Here is a 21,367-nt window from a genome sequence, read left to right on the forward strand (position 1 = left end):
TGCCATCTGCCCTGTGCTGTGCTCTGGTGGCAAAAGTCTGAATTGTGGCTATAACAATAAAATTTTTTGAGTTTTTCTATAAGAGTATTGAGTTTTATGACAATATGTCAGTTAACATAGCTACAATAAGTTTATAAAAATGCTTCAATAATTTATAATAACTTTTTATATGTGTCACCAGATTTGAACATTCCAATTAGAATTTCATGTACATATACCAATAATTTAAAAACTTCAGAAAATATTAATAATACAACAAAGTCCTTCAATATTAAAATTTGTTTGTAATTAACAAAATAGAAACACATTTTTCATAGTTCATATATTTTGTGAAATAAACACAGGAACACTTATTATATTTGTTTGAGTCCATTTTTTCAGTAGTCCATTTCTTAGCTCAATCCCCAGTATTTATTACTTCTTGGAGGGAGTCCTTTTGAAACCATCCTGGCATTGCTGTCACTTTGCTCAGTGACTATTTTTTTCAAATTATATAAGAAACTAACAAAAAAGACTTATATTACCAAACAGTATTACAAAAGTATAAGAAACCTATAAAAATTTTTAAGTCCTTACAATAAACACAGAATATTTACTCTATTTTTTCAATTTAATGCAATGAATATTAAATTAAGCAGATGAATGCTGTGATGGAGAGACAAAGGAAACTAACCAATCACCAAAATCCAATTATTTTTTAATATCACTGATATTAGCTGTCGATTTCTGTCAGGTGCCTTTATATTTTTCTATTTAATCAGATTGATCCACATGGGCGATCTTCACAAATTAGTTTAATATCTGACTTCATTGGTGCAAATTATTCATCAGGTGACATTACAAAGAAGGTAAATACATAAGTAACCTGAAAACAAATTCACAACAGTGTATACTTTATGAAATGTTGAAATTTAAGATTTCATTCTGCATTTTCAAAACATTTTATTATACTCTCTCAGGATTAAAATTGTATTCCAGAAAACATTAAACTGTGTTTAACCTTACTGCTACAACTTTTATATAAATTCTAGGAAATGTTGCCTCAAGTTACATAGATGTTTTACCACAGCAAATATTTTTTTTTTATATATAGCCATATTTTAACATTTGGCAATATCTATTATGTATATATCTCATTTTCCTAGTTTCTTCATTGTTTACTTACAATTCGTTAACTATCACAAAGCAGCATTCCTATCAAGTGCTCTTACCATTGCTACATCACACAATACTTCTCATATTCCTCATTATTAATTAATATACTTCATTTTTCCCGAGGACATGCAGCTTTACTGTATGATTAAATGATGATGGCGTCCTCTTGGGTAAAATATTCCGGAGGTAACATAGTCCCCCATTCGGATCTCCGGGAGGGGACTACTCAAGAGGACATCGTTATCAGGAGAAAGAAAACTGGCGTTCTACGGATCGGAGTGTGGAATGTCAGATCCCTTAATCGGGCAGGTAGGTTAGAAAATTTAAAAAGGGAAATGGATAGGTTAAATTTAGATTTTCTTTTTTTTTTTTTTTTTTTTTTTTTTTTTTTTGTGTGGTTTTAGGGCACACAACTTCAACGGTCATTAGCGCCCAGACTACGTTAGGAATGCACCGCGAGTCACAAGTTTAAAACAGCAACGAAACAGAAAACACGATAAAAGGCAGACTGACAGGCATAGGATTAAAAAGGAAAACAGCATAATCAAATGTCCTGTGAGAGGGTTGTCAAATTGATAAAATGAAGAACGCGAGCAGCTGCTCGTGGGTCATCCGCTAAAATGGCTTCTACAGTACAGGGCAGGCCAAGATCAAGACGCAGGGTGTTAAAATCCGGACAGGACGTTAAAATGTGGCGGACCGTCAGCAATTGCCCACATGGGCAGAACGGCGCCGGCGCAGCCGTCAGCAGATGGCGATGGCTGAACCGGCAGTGTCCAATTCGTAACCGGGCCAAAACTACCTCCTCCCGCCGAGAAGGGCGGGAGGAGGACGTCCAAGCCACGGGAAGAGGTTTCAAGGCCCGAAGCACGTTGTCTGTAAGTGCAGCCCAATCGGCATGCCACAGCGATAAAATGCGCCGACAAATTACCCTGCTACAATCCGACGAAGGGACACAACAAGAAGCTGTCCGAGGCTGGAGGACCGCAGCCTTGGCCGCGGCATCTGCAGCTTCGTTCCCAGGGATACCGACATGGCCAGGAACCCACATAAAGCTAACCGGAGAACTGACGTCCACCAGCTGCTGAAGAGAGCGTTGGATCCGGTGCACGAAAGGGTGAACCGGGTACGGATCACTGAGGCTCTGGATAGCGCTCAGGGAATCGGAGCAGATGATATATCCAGAATGTCGGTGGCGGCAGATGTAAAGAACAGCCTGGTAGAGGGCAAAGAGCTCAGCTGTGAAGACCGAACAATGACCATAGAGCCGGTATTTGAAACTTTGTGCCCCGACAATAAAAGAACACCCGACCCCGTCATTGGTCTTAGAGCCATCTGTATAAATGAAGGTCATATTAATGAACTTCGAACGAAGTTCGACAAAACGGGAGTGGTAGACCGAACTGGGGGTAACCTCCTTCGGGAGCGAGCAGAGGTCAAGGTGGACGCGAACCTGAGCCTGGAGCCAAGGTGGCATGTGGCTCTTGCCCACTCGAAAGGTTGCAGGGAGTGAAAAATTAAGGTGGTTAAGGAGGCGACGAAAGCGAACTCCAGGGGGTAGCAGGGCAGAGACATACAACCCGTATTGACTGTCGAGAGAGTCATCAAAAAAGGAACGATAAGACGTGTGGTCGGGCATTGCCAGTAGCCGACAGGCATACCGACAAAGCAGTATATCGCGCCGGTAGGTGAGTGGCAACTCACCAGCGTCAGCATGAAGACTCTCGACGGGACTAGTATAAAACGCTCCGATCACAAGTCGTAAACCCCTATGTTGTATGGAGTTGAGGCGGCGTAAGATGGATGGCTGTGCAGAGGAGTATACGAAGCTCCCATAATCCAGCTTGGAGCGGACGATCGACCGATATAGGCGAAGGAGGACGGTTCGATCCGCTCCCCACGACATACCACTGAGAACACGGAGGACATTTAGAGAACGGGTACAACGGGCAGCCAAATATGACACATGTGGAGACCAACTAAGTTTCCTGTCAAATGTAAGACCTAAAAATTTTGTTGTCTCCACGAATGGGAGAGCAACGGGACCGAGTCGTAAGGACGGTGGGAGAAACTCTTTGTAGCGCCAGAAGTTAATACAGACCGTCTTCTCGGCAGAAAAACGGAAGCCATTGGCGACACTCCAGGAGTAAAGACAGTCAAGAGAACGCTGAAGACAGCGCTCCAGGAGACACGTACGCTGCGCGCTTCAATAGATGGTAAAATCGTCCACGAAAAGGGAGCCTGATACATCAGCTGGGAGGCAATCCATTATTGGATTGATCGCTATGGCGAAGAGAGCGACGCTCAAAACTGAGCCCTGTGGCACCCCATTCTCCTGGCGAAAGGTGTCTGACAGGACAGAACCCACACATACCCTGAACTGTCGATCCATTAAAAAGGAACGAATAAAAAGAGGGAGGCGACCGCGAAGGCCCCATGTATGCATGGTGCGGAGAATGCCCGCCCTCCAACAGGTGTCTTAAGCCTTCTCCAAATCAAAGAACACAGCCGCGGTTGGGCGCTTCCGCAAGAAGTTATTCATAATGAAGGTCGACAAGGTAACCAGATGGTCAACAGCAGAGCGGCGCCTACGAAATCCACATTGTACATTGGTAAGTAGGCGTCGAGACTCGAGCAGCCAAACCAATCGAGAGTTAACCATTCGCTCCATCACTTTACAGACACAGCTGGTAAGCGAGATGGGTCGATAACTGGAAGGCAAGTGCTTGTCCTTCCCCGGCTTAGGAATCGGGACAACAATAGACTCGCGCCAGCATGCGGGAACATGTCCCTCAATCCAAATTTGATTGTAAGTACGAAGAAGAAAACCTTTACCCGCAGGAGAAAGGTTCTTCAGCATCTGAAGATGAATAGAATCAGGCCCTGGAGCGGAGGACCGTGATCGGCCAAGTGCGTTTTCGAGTTCCCGCATGGTGACTGGGGTATTATAACTTTCACGATTCGAGGAGCGGAAGTTAGGTGGCCTAGCCTCCTCTGCCTGTTTGTGGGGGAGGAAGGCAGGGTGGTAATGAGCGGAGCTCGAAACCTCTGCGAAAAAGCGGCCGAAGGCATTGGAGACAGCCTCAGGGGCCACAAGGACGTCATTCGCGACCGTCAAGCCAGAAACTGGTGAGTGGACCTTAGTGCCAGATAGCCGGCGCAGGCTACCCCAGACAACAGAAGAAGGAGTAAAACTGTTGAAGGTGCTTGTGAAAGCAGCCCAGCTGGCTTTCTTGCTTTTTTTAATAATACGACGACACTGTGCACGTAATCGCTTATAATTGATACAATTCGCCACTGTAGGGCGACGTTTAAAGGTGCGTAAAGCACGTCGACGAGCACGTAAAGCGTCTCTACATGCTGCGGTCCACCAGGGGACCGGTACGCGACGTGGAGAAGAAGTAGGGTGAGGGATGGAATATTCAGCAGCAGTGAGAATGACTTCCGTGAGGTGTGCGACCTGACTATCGCAGCTTGTGAATGTTTGATCCTGAAAGGTCCCCCTGGAAGAGAAGAGCCCCCAGTCTGCTTTGGAGATGTTCCAACTAAATGAGCACGGAGAGGGGGTATGCTGCAGGAGATGGATAACACACGGGAAGTGGTCGCTCGAATATGTATCAGAAAGTGCATACCACTCGAACCGGCGTGCAAGTTGGGTAGTACATATAGAGAGGTCTAAATGGGAATAGGTGTGAGATGTGTCCGAAAGAAAAGTAGGGGCGCCAGTATTGAGGCAGACAAGATTGAGCTGGTTGAAAAGGTCTGCGAACAGGGAGCCCCTCGGGCAGGATGCTGGAGAGCCCCAAAGGGGATGGTGGGCATTGAAGTCTAAAATGGTGCAGGTAGCTGAGCAATAAGTTGCATCATGTCTGCCCTGGTAACGGCAGACGACGATGGAGTGTAAACGGTACAAATGGAAAATGTAAAAGTGGGGAGAGTAATGCGGATGGCAACTGCCTGCAGGCCGGTGTGCAACGTGATGGGATCGTAGTAAATATCATCCCGGACCAGCAACATAACCCCTCCATGAGCTGGGATACCTACCACAGGGGGTAGGTCAAAACGCACAGAGGTGTAGTGTGCCAAGGCAATTTGATCGCAAGGGCGTAGCTTCGTTTCCTGGAGGGTGACGACGAGCGGACGGTGCAAGCGGAGCAGCAACTTCAAATCCTCTCGGTTGGAGCGAATGCTGCGAATATTCCAGTGAATAAGTGCCATCGTAAGAAAAGAAAAAGGAAGATGAAAGAAGGAGTCACCTCGAAGGCCGCTGAGGGCCTGGCTTCGAGCGAGCACTGCCGCCGCTATCAGTAGGCGGACAGTCATCGTCCATTGGGTCTATAGGTTCATCGGCCATCTTGGAAAGATGGCCGGGAGGGGGAGCTTCCTCCGCCGGTGAACGGCCAGATGTTCGGCTACCAGCAGTGCGGCCAGGCGAAACGGATGACGGCCTGGGGCGGCAACCGTTGGGTGGCGCAGGAGAAGAAATGCGCCGTGGCGGAGAAGGAGAACTGTGCTTCCTATTTGTCTTCTTGGAAGGTCGTTTGGTGGAAGTACCAGTCGAAGGCTGGGAGGTCGAGGTACGTAGGAAGTCTGCACGGGACGGTTCCTTCTTGAAGGCCCGTGCATCTGACTTCTGGGTCTTCGTCTTAGCAGAAGCTGATGAAGGGGCTGGTGTCTGTGGGGTGATGGGAGGAAGAGGAGACGTCGACCGCGCGATCTTAGCACTGGCCGAACGGACGTGGTGCTGAAGGTCAGATCGCATGTCTGGGTCGCCACCTCCCTGGTAGTCTGAGGAGAGGCGAGGACAGCTGTATTTTCCCGCTGGGAGCAGCGTGGGCTTCCTACTAGCCAATAGCTTGCGAGCAGCCGAGGTGGACACTTTCTCTTTGACCCGAATTTCTTGGATACAGCGTTCTTCCTTATAGACAGGACAGTCGCGGGAGGATGCGGCATGGTCACCCTGACAGTTCACACAACGAGGAGACGGAGGTGGACAGTCACCCTCATGGGCATCCCTGCCACAAGTGACACATTTAGCCGCATTGGAACAAGACTGTCGAGTGTGATTGAAACGCTGACACTGGTAGCAGCGCGTAGGTGTCGGGACATAGGGGCGAACAGAAATAACCTCGTAGCCCGCCTTGATGCGCGATGGCAGCTTAACACTATCGAAGGTCAAGAAAAGTGTTCGGGTCGGTACAAGGTCATTGTTGACCTTTTTCATGACCCTATGGACAGCCGTCACGCCCTGCTCAGCGAGGAAAGATTGAATCTCCTCGTCAGTCAAGCCATCGAGGGATCTAGTATTGACCACACCACGAGACGAATTCAAAGTTTGGTGAGCCTCCACCCGGACAGGGAACGTGTACAGGAGTGTGGCCCAAAGCAGTTTTTGTGCCTGAAAGGCGCTCTCAGTTTCGAGTAATAAGGTACCGTTACGCAACGTGGTACAAGATTTGACAGATCCGGCTATGGCATCTACGCCCTTCTGGATAACGAAAGGGTTGACAGAGGAAAAATCCTTTCCGTCCTCAGATCGGGAAACGACGAGGAACTGTGGGGCAGGCGGTAGTACTTTTGGCACTGGTAGCTGGTCAAGTTTCCGTTTTTGGGCAGAAGTCGAGAGAGATGGAGTGAAATCCATTGCGGAGGAATCCCCCATGATTGCCAGCGTCTCCGATGGCGCGCTCCTTCCTTGTGGGGACCCTCTCAGAGGGCACTCCCGCCTTAGGTGAATGTTTACACCTCAGGTCACACCTCCCGAGAAACAGACGGAGGGACCAATCGGCATGGTCAGAAGGTATCAGCTCAGGCAATCACCCCTCCCCAGGCCTGGCCTTTACCAGGGGGTACGCGCGTGCCTTACATGTCTACCCAGGGCGGGGAATTACGCATTACCCCGTCACCGGCTACGCGCGCGAACGCGTGGGTTGGCCTTCAGTCGCGCACAGGGAGGAAGGAAGAAGAGGAAAAAGGAGAGAGAGAGGGAGAGAGAGAGAGGACAGACTGTCTCAAACGCCGAGGCGGAGACCAGAGAAGGCAAGGAGAAGAAGGCAATGAGAAGGCAAGGAGAAGAAGGCAATGAGAAGGCAAGGAGAAGAAGGCAATGAGAAGGCAAGGAGACTTTGCAGGGGAAAGTTTAAGGAAGACAGTGGGGTGGAGAAGAGCAAAGAAAGGAACCAACCAAAGGAAGGAAGAAACGAGAAGTGAAAAAGCAAAATGACCGCAAATAGAGGTCGTGGAACCGTCCGTCTCCGAACGCAGGCACTAACTACCCCCTTGAGGGGGAGGGACTCCTTTTAGTCGCCTCTTACGACAGGCAGGAATACCTCGGGCCTATTCTAATCCCCGGACCCGCAGGGGGGAAATTTAGATATAGTGGGAATTAGTGAAGTTCGGTGGCAGGAGGAACAAGACTTTTGGTCAGGTGATTACAGGGTTATAAATACAAAATCAAATAGGGGTAATGCAGGAGTAGGTTCAATAATGAATAAAAAACCTCCTTGTAGAATTTTGCACAGAGCATAACTTAATCATAGCTAACACTTGGTTCAAGAATCATAAAAGAAGGTTGTATACCTGGAAGAATTCTGGAGATACTAAAAGGTATCAGATAGATTATATAATGGTAAGACAGAGATTTAGGAACCAGGTTTTAAATTGTAAGACATTTCCAGGGGCAGATGAGGATTCTGATCACAATATATTGGTTATGAACTGCAGATTGAAACTGAAGAAACTGCAAAAAGGTGGGAATTTAAGGAGATGGGACCTGGATAAACTCAATAAACCAGAGGTTGTACAAAGTGTCAGGGAGAGCATAAGGGAACAATTGACAGGAATGGGGGAAAGAAATACAGTAGAAGAAGAATGGGTAGCTCTGAGGGATGAAGTAGTGAAGGCAGCAGAGGATCAAGTAGGTAAAAAGACGAGGGCTAATAGAAATCCTTGGGTAACAGAAGAAATATTGAATTTAATTGATGAAAGGAGAAAATATAAAAATGCAGTAAATGAAGCAGGCAAAAAGGAATACAAACGTCTCAAAAATGAGATCGACAGGAAGTGCAAAATGGCTAAGCAAGGATGGCTAGAGGACAAATGTAAGGATGTAGAGGCTTGTCTCACTAGGGGTAAGATAGATACTGCCTACAGGAAAATTCAAGAGACCTTTGGAGAGAAGAGAACCACTTGTATGAATATCAAGAGCTCAGATGGCAACCCAGTTCTAAGCAAAGAAGGGAAGGCAGAAAGGTGGAAGGAGTATATAGAGGGTTTATACAAGGGCGATGTACTTGAGGATAATATTACGGAAATGGAAGAGGATGTAGATGAAGATGAAATGGGAGATAAGATACTGCGTGAAGAGTTTGACAGAGCACTGAAAGACCTGAGTCGAAACAAGGCCCCGGGAGTAGACAACATTCCATTAGAACTACTGATGGCCTTGGGAGAGCCAGTCATGACAAAACTCTACCATCTGGTGAGCAAGATGTATGAGACAGGCGAAATACCCACAGACTTCAAGAAGAATATAATAATTCCAACCCCAAAGAAAGCAGGTGTTGACAGATGTGAAAATTACCAAACTATCAGTTTAATAAGTCACAGCTGCAAATTCCTAACGTGAATTCTTTACAGACGAATGGAAAAACTGGTAGAAGCGGACCTCGGGGAAGATCAGTTTGGATTCCGTAGAAATGTTGGAACACGTGAGGCAATACTAACCTTATGACTTATCTTAGAAGAAAGATTAAGAAAAGACAAACCTACGTTTCTAGCATTTGTAGACTTAGAGAAAGCTTTTGACAACGTTAACTGGAATACTCTCTTTCAAGTTCTGAAGGTGGCAGGGGTAAAATACAGGGAGCGAAAGGCTATTTACAATTTGTACAGAAACCAGATGGCAGTTATAAGAGTCGAGGGGCATGAAAGGGAAGCAGTGGTTGGGAAAGGAGTGAGACAGGGTTGTAGCCTCTCCCCGATGTTATTCAATCTGTATATTGAGCAAGCAGTAAAGGAAACAAAAGAAAAATTCGGAGTAGGTATTAAAATTCATGGAGAAGTAAAAACTTTGAGGTTCACCGATGACATTGTAATTCTGTCAGAGACAGCAAAGGACTTGGAAGAGCAGTTGAACGGAATGGACAGTGTCTTGAAAGGAGGATATAAGATGAACATCAACAAAAGCAAAACGAGGATAATGGAATGTAGTCAAATTAAATTGGGTGATGCTGAGGGGATTAGATTAGGAAATGAGACACTTAAAGTAGTAAAGGAGTTTTGCTATTTGGGGAGCAAAATAACTGATGATGGTCGAAGTAGAGAGGATATAAAATGTAGACTGGCAATGGCAAGGAAATCGTTTCTGAAGAAGAGAAATTTGTTAACATCGAGTATAGATTTTAAGTGTCAGGAAGTCGTTTCTGAAAGTATTTGTATGGAGTGTAGCCATGTATGGAAGTGAAACATGGACAATAACCAGTTTGGACAAGAAGAGAATAGAAGCTTTTGAAATGTGGTGCTACAGAAGAATGCTGAAGATAAGGTGGGTAGATCACGTAACTAATGAGGAGGTATTGAATAGGATTGGGGAGAAGAGAAGTTTGTGGCACAACTTGACTAGAAGAAGGGATCGGTTGGTAGGACATGTTTTGAGGCATCAAGGGATCACAAATTTAGCATTGGAGGGCAGCATGGAGGGTAAAAATCATAGAGGGAGACCAAGAGATCAATACACTAAGCAGATTCAGAAGGATGTAGGTTGCAGTAGGTACTGGGAGATGAAGAAGCTTGCACAGGATAGAGTAGCATGGAGAGCTGCATCAAACCAGTCTTAGGACTGAAGACCACAACAACAACAACTTCATTACATCATATACTTCATCATAATGTCTCATTACTACCTAATTGTTACTTGACTGTATATGGTATACTTCTTTATTACAACATGTTAAACATCAAAATCTTGTTTCGCCTTATTTACAAAAGGACTCTAAAGAATGACACTTCATAGCAGCAAATAAGAATCGCTAACATTTACAACACATAACTTGTCTTTATATAACAGATAACACTTAATTTATTGAAATCATTGTTTTGCTTTAAACAGTATAGTTTTCTTTGGTCCAGCTTTGAGGGCTACACTGTGATATTCTTTACTCAAAACCCACATTACTATATTCAGTTCAGTAATTTAATTTCACTTTAAATTTGTGGGGATATGGTTTGAAAATATAGGCACAACACATGATAACTTAACAACTTTATTTGCAATTTTCTGTATGGAGGATAACACAGAACCAGCTGGCTCAAGTTAAGTGATTGACAAAAGCGACATTTTCTAATTAGAAGAAAACAAATTCATAAGCTGAAGAATGCAGAAATAAACTCATTAACATGACAGACGTGGTTCAGATAAATAATGCACATGGAGTTTGGCTAATATGCTGTGACATGATAATGACCAACACATGGAGAATATAGGTCGAAGCATTACTCATAGAAAACAACACTTAGTGATACATATCCAAAGACATGTTACAACCTACTGTGACCAGTGAAAGGGAAATGCTTAGTGCTGCAGAATCTGCACACCGAGCATGGATTCTGGCAGACAGAAAAGCAAAAGCAGACTTGACGTTATCCCTCAATCCCAGTGAGCTCAAGGAAGTAAAAACTGCATTACATTACATCAGGTGTGGTATTAACCGCATCTTCATTAACTACACCCAGCAAGCCACTCACATCAACATAAGTGAAAGCATTTTTAAATCTCCCACTAAAATGCCAATTGGTAAAGCTGTCCTTCCATCGCTCACTGTCTGCAAGGAGGGGCACCATTCATACACACCACCAGAGCACACTAAAATGAAATGACCCTTACTCAAGAAACTCTGATTGGCCAGCTCTTTCTTTAAAACAGCTGCAGTTCAGAGCTCAAGTGCTTCTATACACTTATGAACATTAGTTTGAAAGACTGCAGTGAGGAACATTACAACAAAGTAGCACAATGCTACTAAGTATTACTAATATTCAAAGAAATATATCAGTATCACCATTCAAGGGTATTTCTTACAATTAAGAACATTACTGTCACTTGTATATGAGTCAGCATTGCTGAAGAACCTATGGTATTCAAATTTATGTATAACTCAATTATTAAGTGTACATAGGGTAAATAAACTCTTTAATGTACTACCTTTTTTTAGATGTCTGCTTGGATTTACTGGCCACCTCCACTACCAATAGAGCATCAGGTATGGCTAAAATTAGGAATCAATATTGCTTACAAAGCTATGCTGTTTAACAACATCTACTTCACAAAATGCACTCTGGCGGTGATGTGGCACATCATCTTACTGAATTCTTTGATGCGATGGAGAAATTGTAAGCAATGGATGTCAACATAAATGGTGATCTATTGTCAACAGCACTGCTCTACAATATTCCAGACAGTTATGACAATTTTATATGTGCTACTGAATCCTATGAAAATCTACCACATATTGTGATGCCAAAAGAACAAATCTTTGAAGAACACAAGGATTTAGGAAGAAAGTGAGAATGTGAGTGCTATGAGGTTTGTTAAATGAGGCAACAATTTTGTGAACAAGTCAAAAAGTAATGTGATCTGTGGTGCTGATAGTACCTCACTCAGGAAGCATGGCACTTGTATGGCCAGCAGTTGGACAGTGCTGGTCACTGTCATTGTCACTCTCGGACAACACTGGCTACAATGCCACAAAAATAAGCAAGTGAAAAATCAGTGTACAAATGCAGCTTTTGTAACAAGAAATAACACAAAGAAGTTGAATGTTTGGTCCCCCCCCCCCCCCCCCCAATAAGAAACCAAGTGAGCAAGCTGAAAACAATGTCAAGAAAGCTTATTGCTGTTTCTGTATGAATGAATCTCCTCCGAAGTTTTGTGACTCCATCAGTTTTTGGTGCATAGGCAGTGGTTGTGCATCACATGAGCTCAAGGGTCAAAAAGTGTTCACACATGTGACGAAATTGCAAGAGAATGAATTGCCTTCAGACAACAGTGCTACACAACTAACAACACAAGGTAACATACACATTGCAACAACAGGTGACTAAACACAAAGAAATACCATGATGTGCGGGTGGCATTTGAATGACATTGGAAATCGCTCATATGACAGCCCTTGCTTACTTGACAGCCAAATTTATGAAAACATAATTAGGGATTTGATAACAGCTACTTACTTGTGTCAATCAAGATTATAAATGTGACTGCTGCTCATTTAATTCACAACAAATTTAAGCTAGGTCCTTAGGTTCCTAACCATAGCCTTGGAAACCACAACTTATTCAGAAGAAGTGGTCATATGTTTCTGACAGGAAAGAATATAAATGCTATTGCTGATTGTTTCATCTGCAGCTATTTTATCCTTCATTTTTTAATCAGAATGAAGTAATGAAATCAAGGAAACTCATTACTGGAATAGCACACACTTGTATGTAACTAACATAAAGTATTCCAGAACATAGTTCTGTTACATGAATAATAAATGCTCCAAAACACGCACAAAGACTTTAAAAAAAGAACAAAACGATATTAGCATTTGCCAGGACACTAACCCTCTTCCTTCAACTCTGTAGCTGCAAGTCTCCAACTGACCACATTGATCACATACAATTTTGAGCAATATTATTGTTTATCATCAATCTCCTAAAGGCTTTTACATACTCATACCAAAACTCCATCCAAACAGGCCTTGGAAGGCCCAAAGGAAATAACTGACCACAGTTTCATCCTCAACTGATAGGCTCACTGGATGCAGGAACAGAGAGGCATTTGGTCAGCCCAGTGCTCTCCCAGCCATTGTCAGCTTTTGTACCGAAGCCACTACTTCTCAGTCTAGTAGCTCCTCAATTGGCCTCACAAGGGCTGAGTGCATACCACTTGCCAAAAGTACTTGACAAATCTAAATGGTCACCCATCCAAGTGCTAACCAATCTCAACAATGCTTAAATTCAATGATCTGACAGGAACTGATTTTACCACTGCAGCAAGGCCCTTGGCAACATGTCATCAGAACTGATATTTAATTAAAATAAATTATACCTAGAGTGATGTATCTGTGATAAATCTTCAATGTGCTGTTGACTTCAAATGCCACATTGCCATAAGACTGTGGCACTTCCTAATATTAGTTACTTGTGTCACAAATGCAGCCAGTGTGTGCCATTTACATAACAGGGAAAATACTTTACACATGCCAAAACTTGGACTGTATCTCATTCTAGTGGCAAAGGTTGTGGATATCAACTACACAGTCATGTTTGAGAAAACTTGTGCTGCTGTATGAGATATTGATGTTAAAGTCAAAGTGCAAACTGAGTTGGTAACTTATTTTATACACAAGAAAATAGTTCATAGATGTGATGTGCAAATCTGCTATGTTCAATGAGGCCATTCTGTGAGGACCCTATATCATGACATGTTGAGTTATTTACTATCATTTCTAATAGTTGAGAGTCAATTTACTGAACTGCTTAATCATAGTGACTATGTTGCAGCTAACTCTGGTTTTCCCAAGGATGAAGTTTAAAGTAATTGCTGCCCACTGACAATATTTTTTAATAAAGTATGATTGTTGTTGCTGAGCACCATTGCTGGGTGACAGCTGGTAGTCAGCAGGAAGAGGTGTGTTGCATGAGGCATGAATTGGGGTTCATAATAAATATGGGCTGGCAATATTTGGTTGCAACTGATAATCTATTTGGTATGTGAATGTTCATGCCACATAAGTTCATTTCAGAGTTTCAGTGTGGAATAACAGAAGTCATACAGTGGCATGCAGAATATCAATAATTATGAATGTTTCAAAGTATTTGCTGTGTCTTTTTTTTTTTTTTTCACAGTTAATATTACTGTCAAGAACCTTAGAACTATAACTGTCCTGTATAGTACCTGTCATTATCCACTTCAATCAATTATTATCAATCATTGGATTGTACCTATCTCTTAAGATTAATGGGGGTTAAGAGAGGCAGCAGTGTTGTCATATATAGTATGCATCAGTGGTTCATGTTATACATGGAGATTGGTGACAAGCACCTTACAGAATGCAACAACCTCCAGATCTGGAGCCCAATTGCTAGCAATAACATATGGTGAGTGAGGTTGGCATTTTCAGTGGCAGCTTGATTTTCAAGCAATGTTGGACAGGAAAAGGAGTACAGACAATGAACAAATATTTTGATAACAAATTGTGTTTGTAGTATGCATTTCAGTAACAATGGCTAGTCAAACAGAGAATAGTGACGTCCTTAATGGAGATGACAGTGCTCATCAGGGCAGTGTTGATATGGATCTTGTTGCCAATAACAAATGAGAACTAACTGATACAATTTGAAATTTAGATCCCATGGAAATTTGAAACTCAGTGTGGAACCTCATGAGATGCTGTGGGGAGAGAGGATGTACCAATGGAGTTTTTATGATAACTAGATACAAAAACTGATGAAAATAAGCTGTATTTGGACAAAAAACTTGTCAATATTAACAAAAAATTGATGTTGTCAAAGAAGAACTCAGCACAGATCTGAACAAGAACATAGTTTGACATTAAAATTAGATTTAGATAAAATGTTAGGACTTTGAAATGAGTAACAGAGTTAGTTTAATAATTCTGCACAGGAAAGTAGCAAATCACAGAAAGAGGAACAGTTGGAATTCATGAACAAAGTCATGACACTGTTGGCAAATGAGTGAGGATGTAACTAAACTTCAGACAAAAGTAGACTAACTGCAGGAAGTAGTAAAACAAGTTCTGCCAAACAGTGTAATCACAAATAATGAGGTAACTCATGCTAAAACTGTATGTGAGGAAAATAAGAAATCAGTCATTAAAGTAGTCGCAAGTGCCCAACAACAATGTTCCAATTTTGAATCAAATGTGCAGGCAGTGGAAGGTACAATGAAGAACATTAAAATATCAAATACACTAGGTGACACGAACATTATCTGACAAGAAATAGAAACATTAATGCAAGAAAATGATGGTACAGTTTGTTGCACAAATATTGCCTACAACATATTTGGTCGAGGACAGTTTAACACAAACAATTACATCCCATGGATTTCATGAAACAATTTAAAGTTATATTTCCACAAACTAAAGATGAATCAGAAAAGATATACAGGGTGTCCCAGCTATCTTGTCCACCCAAAATATCTCTGGAACAATAACAGCTATTGGAAAATGACTTTCACCGGTATCAATGTAGGGCTGGGGCCCATTAATGTACATATTTAGAAACATTCTAAAACGAAAGCATATGTGTTTTTTAACACAAACTTATGTTTTTTTTTAAATGGACCTCCTATATTTTTTCTTCAGCAATCCATAGCATAACAAAGCACATACACAAATGCGTTTATTGCATTGCAATATTCCCGTTACATCCCGAGATATTGAGACGCAAAGTTGACACTTGAAACACCCGACATGCACTGCTAGCGCACGTCCTGAGGCTCAGGCGTGAACCCCATGCTGCCCATAACCGCGATGTGATTGACATGTGTAATCACACCTCTAGAGGTAGCAAAAAGTAACGTAACTGATATAAATAACCGGTTACTGAGAAGTAGCGGTTACTGCGATAACCGTTCCTCTGATTCTGGCAGTTATTTCAATAACTGTTTAGTGTCAACAGTGCCTCGCGCCACCTGTTGACCGAAGATCATACTGCGCATTTGGAAGGCGTTCTATACACCATGGGAATAACTGTGAGACTGCGCGCCATCTGTTGATAAGAACTGTGTACTATTTCGTGGGCCTTCGTTACTTTTAGCATAAACAATTAAATAAAGTTAATGTCCGAGCCGTGGCTGATAGGAGCTGCAGTGCAGGCATTAACAAGTACAGTTGATCCCTTGAGCCACCGCCTTACGTGTTAATTTAGCTTGGATGGGTAGTACAAGGAGAGTTACTAAGGAATTCGAGCGACTATGGAAATAACTGTCAGAGATCCGTATTCTCCTCTGGCAGTTTTCGTTATTGGCTCGTAGTTCTAGTTCTCTGGCAGATATCAAGCTACCACCGCAGGTAACCTGGAAGTTGGTAACGGAATAACTATGTGTCTAGACGTTCCTGACTCGATGACTCCAGTTAAAGGTCGTAGATCCCGGTGATATTTCCAGAGAGGATAGTAACTGGAGCGAACAAATATTTTCGTACTGCTACGGAAATGACGGTGGGCCATCGGGGAGAGGGGATGGCAAATAACGAGAATCTATTGTCTCATTTCTCTGCAATTCTTGGTGTTCCGGAACAGGTGTCACTCCCTTTCCGGCCTTTGGTTGCGTTAGAGTGTATTGACTTTCGTTCCGCGTTCTTGTTTTTCTTTGTGTTGTTGCTATTACTACCAATAGTTGCCAACATGAAGAGGTCGAGGACAAGCGAAATGTGGTCATAATTCGAAACTCTTGATCGAGAGTTTGCGAAATGTACTTTGTGCGGTAAGAAATTATCGTACGAATCGACGACGACGAATTTAAAAAAACATCTTCAGAAATCACATTTAATTGTGAATTTCTCTTCACAAAGACCTTCGGAGCTAGATTTGGGTGAGTAATGAAAAAAATATATTTATTGCAATTACAGTTATTTCAGTGCATGCATAATCATTTATTTTTTATTTTATTAATTTTTTAAAAAATAAGAGCATGCTATACAGTGTGGTGCTTTGTGCATTTTTACACGCGAGTTTTCATTTGTTGTGACTACTTAAGCTGTCGATACCACCGCACCTGTTTGCCTTGACATTTTCAAACATTAAATTATATTGCATATGGTGCCGGAATACTTAATTATTTAATTCGAAGTTATTGTTGCAGGTGTAGTAACGATAGTGCTAATAAAATGCCACTGTGTGATATATGAACTGCCGTCTCGGAATTATTAGTAACTAATCGGATAGCAGATTGTATCAGTGCTGATTCCTGTGTATCATTTGTTTTTAACCCTGATGATGCCGGGGGGGGGATTAGATACTGTTTCATATTTTAAAATTTTGAAAAGTATAATTGTTTTTAATGGAGTCTTCAACTGAATTCCATAAATGTTTTAAATTTTGAGGTTAAACTTAACCCAAAAATTTGACACATTAATAGTACATGTGACTTTCCACAGTGACAGTCATATTGAATATTTTGAAGTTCAGGGCCCTACTTACAGATCAGTATTTGTTTAAAATATGATATGTCAACAACAATTAAGATATTTTTTTAGGGTGGAAATACAGTACCCTCCCTTCCTCCCAATACACATTATTGAAAATGTGTTGGTGTTGCTAGGATTAAAGAAGAAACTTGAAGCTATAGTCATTACTAAAACTGAGTCAATTGTCAACTTGTATGAAGTAAATATTCAAGCTGCAAGTACCATGTAGAATACTGTACGCAAACATTGTAATATATATCACCAAAAATAATATGGCATCATTTCTATTGTGCTTATGCTGATATGAAACCTATTTTTCTGTAGGTGAAACCCTTCCTGTAGAGGTGATCCTTGGCACCAGTAGTGTGGAAGAGGAGTGAGCTGCTCCAGCCCCCTCAATGCAGCAAGGTGTTCAAAGTTCTATGACATCGTACCTCTCCAAAAGGATCAGAGTGAATCAGAAAAAGAAGATAGATGGGCAACTTCTTCAGCTGTTCACTAAAAACTTCCAACCATTTTCAGTCGTTGAAGATTCGGGGTTTTGTGTGGGCCCTTAATCCTGGTTATGAGTTACCAAGCAGGAAGCATATTTCAGATGTAATGCTGCAAGCAGCATACAGAGCAGCAAAGGAGAAAGTGGTAGACAAACTGTCAGCTGCGAAGACAGTTTGTTTGACCACAGATTGCTGGACATCGGCAGCAAATGAAGGTTACATGGCGGTGACAGGGCATTTTGTGTCTGAAGATTTCACCTTGCAATCTGTGTTGTTAGGATGTTCCCAATTCTCTGGTGCACATACTGCTTCGAATCTGTCGGCATCTCTAATAGGCACGACAGATAACTTCAGGCTGACAGACAAAGTTTTGCTGGTTGTGACGGATAATGCACCAAATATTAAAAATGCAGTATCCATTTTACAGTGGAAACACTTTGGGTGCTATGCACATACACTAAATCTTATTGTGCAGAATGCACTAAAACAGTTTGTGTCAATTCAGCAGAAAGTCAAAACTATTGTAGCATTCTTCAAGAGAAGCTGCAAGGCAACAGAAAGACTGCTGATATACCAACAAAATAATGGGGCAGGTCATGTTAAAAAACTGGTGCAGGAGGTGCCAACAAGGTGGAACTCTACTCTGTGTATGTTAGAGCGAATAGTTGAAATTAAAGATGAAGACTTCACTTGTACTATTCACAGTTGATTTTGAACAACTCACAGACGAGGAATGGAACATCTGCTCAGAACTCTGCTCTGTGTTGAAGCCATTTGCACAGGTTTCAACACAGCTTAGTGCTGAGTCATATCCTACTGGCAGCCAAGTAAGTTAAGCAGCTTTTTTCTTGCTAAAATGTTAGCTGTGGTATTATGGCATAATCATTTCTGAGATATTGTACTGTTTGTGTTATATTGAAGAACTTATTCCAATTTTCAGGTTGTTGTTCTGACAAGGGGATTATCAGTGTTTGCAGAACTTTTGAAAAGGCCATTTAACAGTGTGACAAGGACTGTCATTGAAGAATTAACAAAAGGCCTGAAGGACCGTTTCCACAATGTAGAGATGAGCAAGTCTATAGGAGTAGACACTCTACTAGATCCACACTTTAAATCTCTTGTGTTTGAAAGCCGAGTTGCAGCAGATAAACAGCTTATTGAACTAGTAGCACAAAAGATGGGTGACAGAAGACTGACAAACACAGGCCAGAGCCATGAAACTGTGTCAACAGAGGCAAACTTGAAGTATAAGGTAATAGTGTTTTGCATACAATGGAAAACTTGACCTTTCACTTAAAATGGAGGTACATTTGCACTGAGTTTAATGTTATGACACGTGAATGGATTACCAGTGATGTATATGTAAATACTGGAATTTGTAACTTAGAACTTAATTTCAGTATCGGCTTTGAAATTTGGTCACTGGATACAACTATATTATCTTTCATATTGATAGCAGCAATCATCAGATTGCAATCCAGTTAAGTACCTGTGAGGCATGAGATGTCAAAAATACTTGTGGGTTATTGGTAGCCTGTGTCAAGGCATGTGGCACCTCAAAGTTTGTAAGTACAGTAGCATTTTGTTTTCTGCTTTACTTAAAAATTGTTAGCTGTAGCACCCATTCTGACATTAAATTATTTTGAATTTCAAGTTTCTTAAAATGATACTGACATCAGTTTCATGTGTGTTAACACTAATCCATGTATTATTGTTAATATATGCTGCTATTTTCCTCAGATGTTAACTGAAATTGTTTTATTGTAATGATAACAACACTTCAGCCTTTGCAAACTTGCAGTATAGGTTACCTGCTGAGAAATATTTACTGGAAGAAATGGTTTCTTGAATAGGACTGAAAGGAATACCACTGAAAATGCCAAACGTGAATTGGTGAAACATCTTGTGCTCAATACTAAATTTCATTTGCAAAACACGGAAGTTTTCCTATCTTTGTGGTGGAACACAACAAATTCTCATAATTTTGCTAGTTTGTATTCTAGAAAGAGTGCCAGAAATGGAAGAGTATAATTTTTATTAAATCTGGCATTAAATGTAAGTAGGTTGGAGTACAGAAAGGGTGCAACTGGCCTTCCCCACTGTAGCCTGACGTGCTCCAACATGCATTTGTACTGATGTGCAGGTGGTTATAACACTAGTATCAAACTGCATGGTACCCACTTACTAATGTGACCTACCCTTGCATGATCTGCTGCAGACAGCAAGAAATCCGCTACTGCTCTTGCTACCCGTCCAACAGTTGTGGAGGATTTTTTCCCCTTGGTGCTTGCCATGAAATGTTTTGCCCTCTGCCCTTAAAATCTCAATTCTTGTTACATTTTTCATCCATTTTTCTATCTCCTGATGGACCTGTATTGATTAGTTTTTTAATCAATGCAGAGGTGATTGTAGAACTTTTGCTAGTGGCAGTGTGGAGGGGCTCCACTCTTTAAAAAATAAAATTACATTGTGGGACATGGAATTATTATTAGAGGCTTTCGTGGACATTTTGTTTACTGAAAAAGTCAGTCATTATCTGAGGTATTTAAATGTTAACTTCAATTCTAAAACTGCATCAAAAGATAAATTTCAGTAAGTCTTTAACAAGTTTCAGTATCTTGCTTCACATGCTGGACCCTCCAACTATAAAAAACAGTTTTGCAGAGAACAGCTATTCAGATGTTAACATCCCAGAATTTGTGTAGAAGATATCCCTTATATTGTTAGTTTCATTGTGGTCACACTCTACAGTGTAGTGTTATCAGCATACATATAGAAGTTTGAAGAACATATTAAATTAATTGCTAGACATGTCTTAAGTGAATACGTCTACTACTAATGTGAGTCAGCTAAGTAGTTGCTGCAAGTTATGTTGTTTCTAAAGTGTCTTTAGACAAGGATATTTCTGCTGTTTGTTTCCTGTTCTTCTGTTTCAGATAACTACTCATATATGCAGCAACTGCTGAAGCAGCCTCTGGCAGTTTATTGAAGTTCCGTGAACAGTCTTGTGTGGTCTGTTTGTGTAAAGTGATAAAGAAAAATGTTAAAGTGTAATTGCATATGTAATTGTGTATATATTTAATCATTATTTTTGCTAGTTGTAAGATCTATTTTCATGTAAATCAGAACATTGTATAATAGGTAACAACCGAATGAGGCAGTGTAGCTATTAACAGCACTGACCTCATATTCGGGAGGATGGGGTCCGCTCTGTCTGGCCATCCTGATCCGGGTTTTCCTGGATTGCTAAGGCAAATGCCGGGATGGTTCCTTCATCAAGGCCATGGCTGACCACCTGTCCCGCCCTTAAAGAAATCCTTTAAACATTGTGTGTATACCCATATTTTGAATTATTGATGTTTGTTGTATTATGTTGAGATATTCTTGGATGAAATAAAAGCCGGCCGCGGTGGTCTCGTGGTTCTAGGCGCGCAGTCCGGAACCGCGTGACTGCTACAGTCGCAGGTTCGAATCCTGCCTCGGGCATGGATGTGTGTGATGTCCTTAGGTTAGTTAGGTTTAAGT

General features: G+C 41.7%; 1 protein-coding gene and 1 long non-coding RNA gene across 2 annotated transcripts; one reads left to right on the top strand and one right to left on the bottom strand.

The window, feature by feature from the left end:
• Positions 1-261: 261 nt before the first annotated feature.
• LOC126237358 (uncharacterized) lies at positions 262-15,570 on the bottom strand. The gene is made up of 3 exons (XR_007545062.1): positions 15,552-15,570; positions 674-865; positions 262-501 (listed from the first exon to the last, which is right to left on the bottom strand). It is a non-coding gene; the product is annotated as an uncharacterized LOC126237358 (long non-coding RNA).
• Positions 15,571-18,519: 2,949 nt separating this feature from the next.
• Positions 18,520-19,471, top strand: LOC126235503 (E3 SUMO-protein ligase ZBED1-like). Its single transcript, XM_049944222.1, has 3 exons — positions 18,520-18,669; positions 18,783-19,094; positions 19,243-19,471. The coding sequence occupies exons 1-3, from the start codon at positions 18,520-18,522 to the stop codon at positions 19,252-19,254; spliced, it is 474 nt and encodes a 157-aa protein (XP_049800179.1). The 3' UTR covers positions 19,255-19,471.
• Positions 19,472-21,367: the final 1,896 nt, after the last annotated feature.

The sequence above is a fragment of the Schistocerca nitens genome, chromosome 2, assembly GCF_023898315.1.
Source record: "Schistocerca nitens isolate TAMUIC-IGC-003100 chromosome 2, iqSchNite1.1, whole genome shotgun sequence".
Lineage (NCBI taxonomy): Eukaryota > Metazoa > Arthropoda > Insecta > Orthoptera > Acrididae > Schistocerca > Schistocerca nitens.

Coding starts and splice junctions, on each gene's coding strand:
- LOC126235503 (XM_049944222.1), top strand. CDS start 18,520: ATGAAGACTTCACTTGTACTATTCACAGTTGATTTTGAACAACTCACA. Junction 18,670..18,782: donor CATATCCTACTGGCAGCCAA/GTAAGTTAAGCA, acceptor TCCAATTTTCAG/GTTGTTGTTCTGACAAGGGG.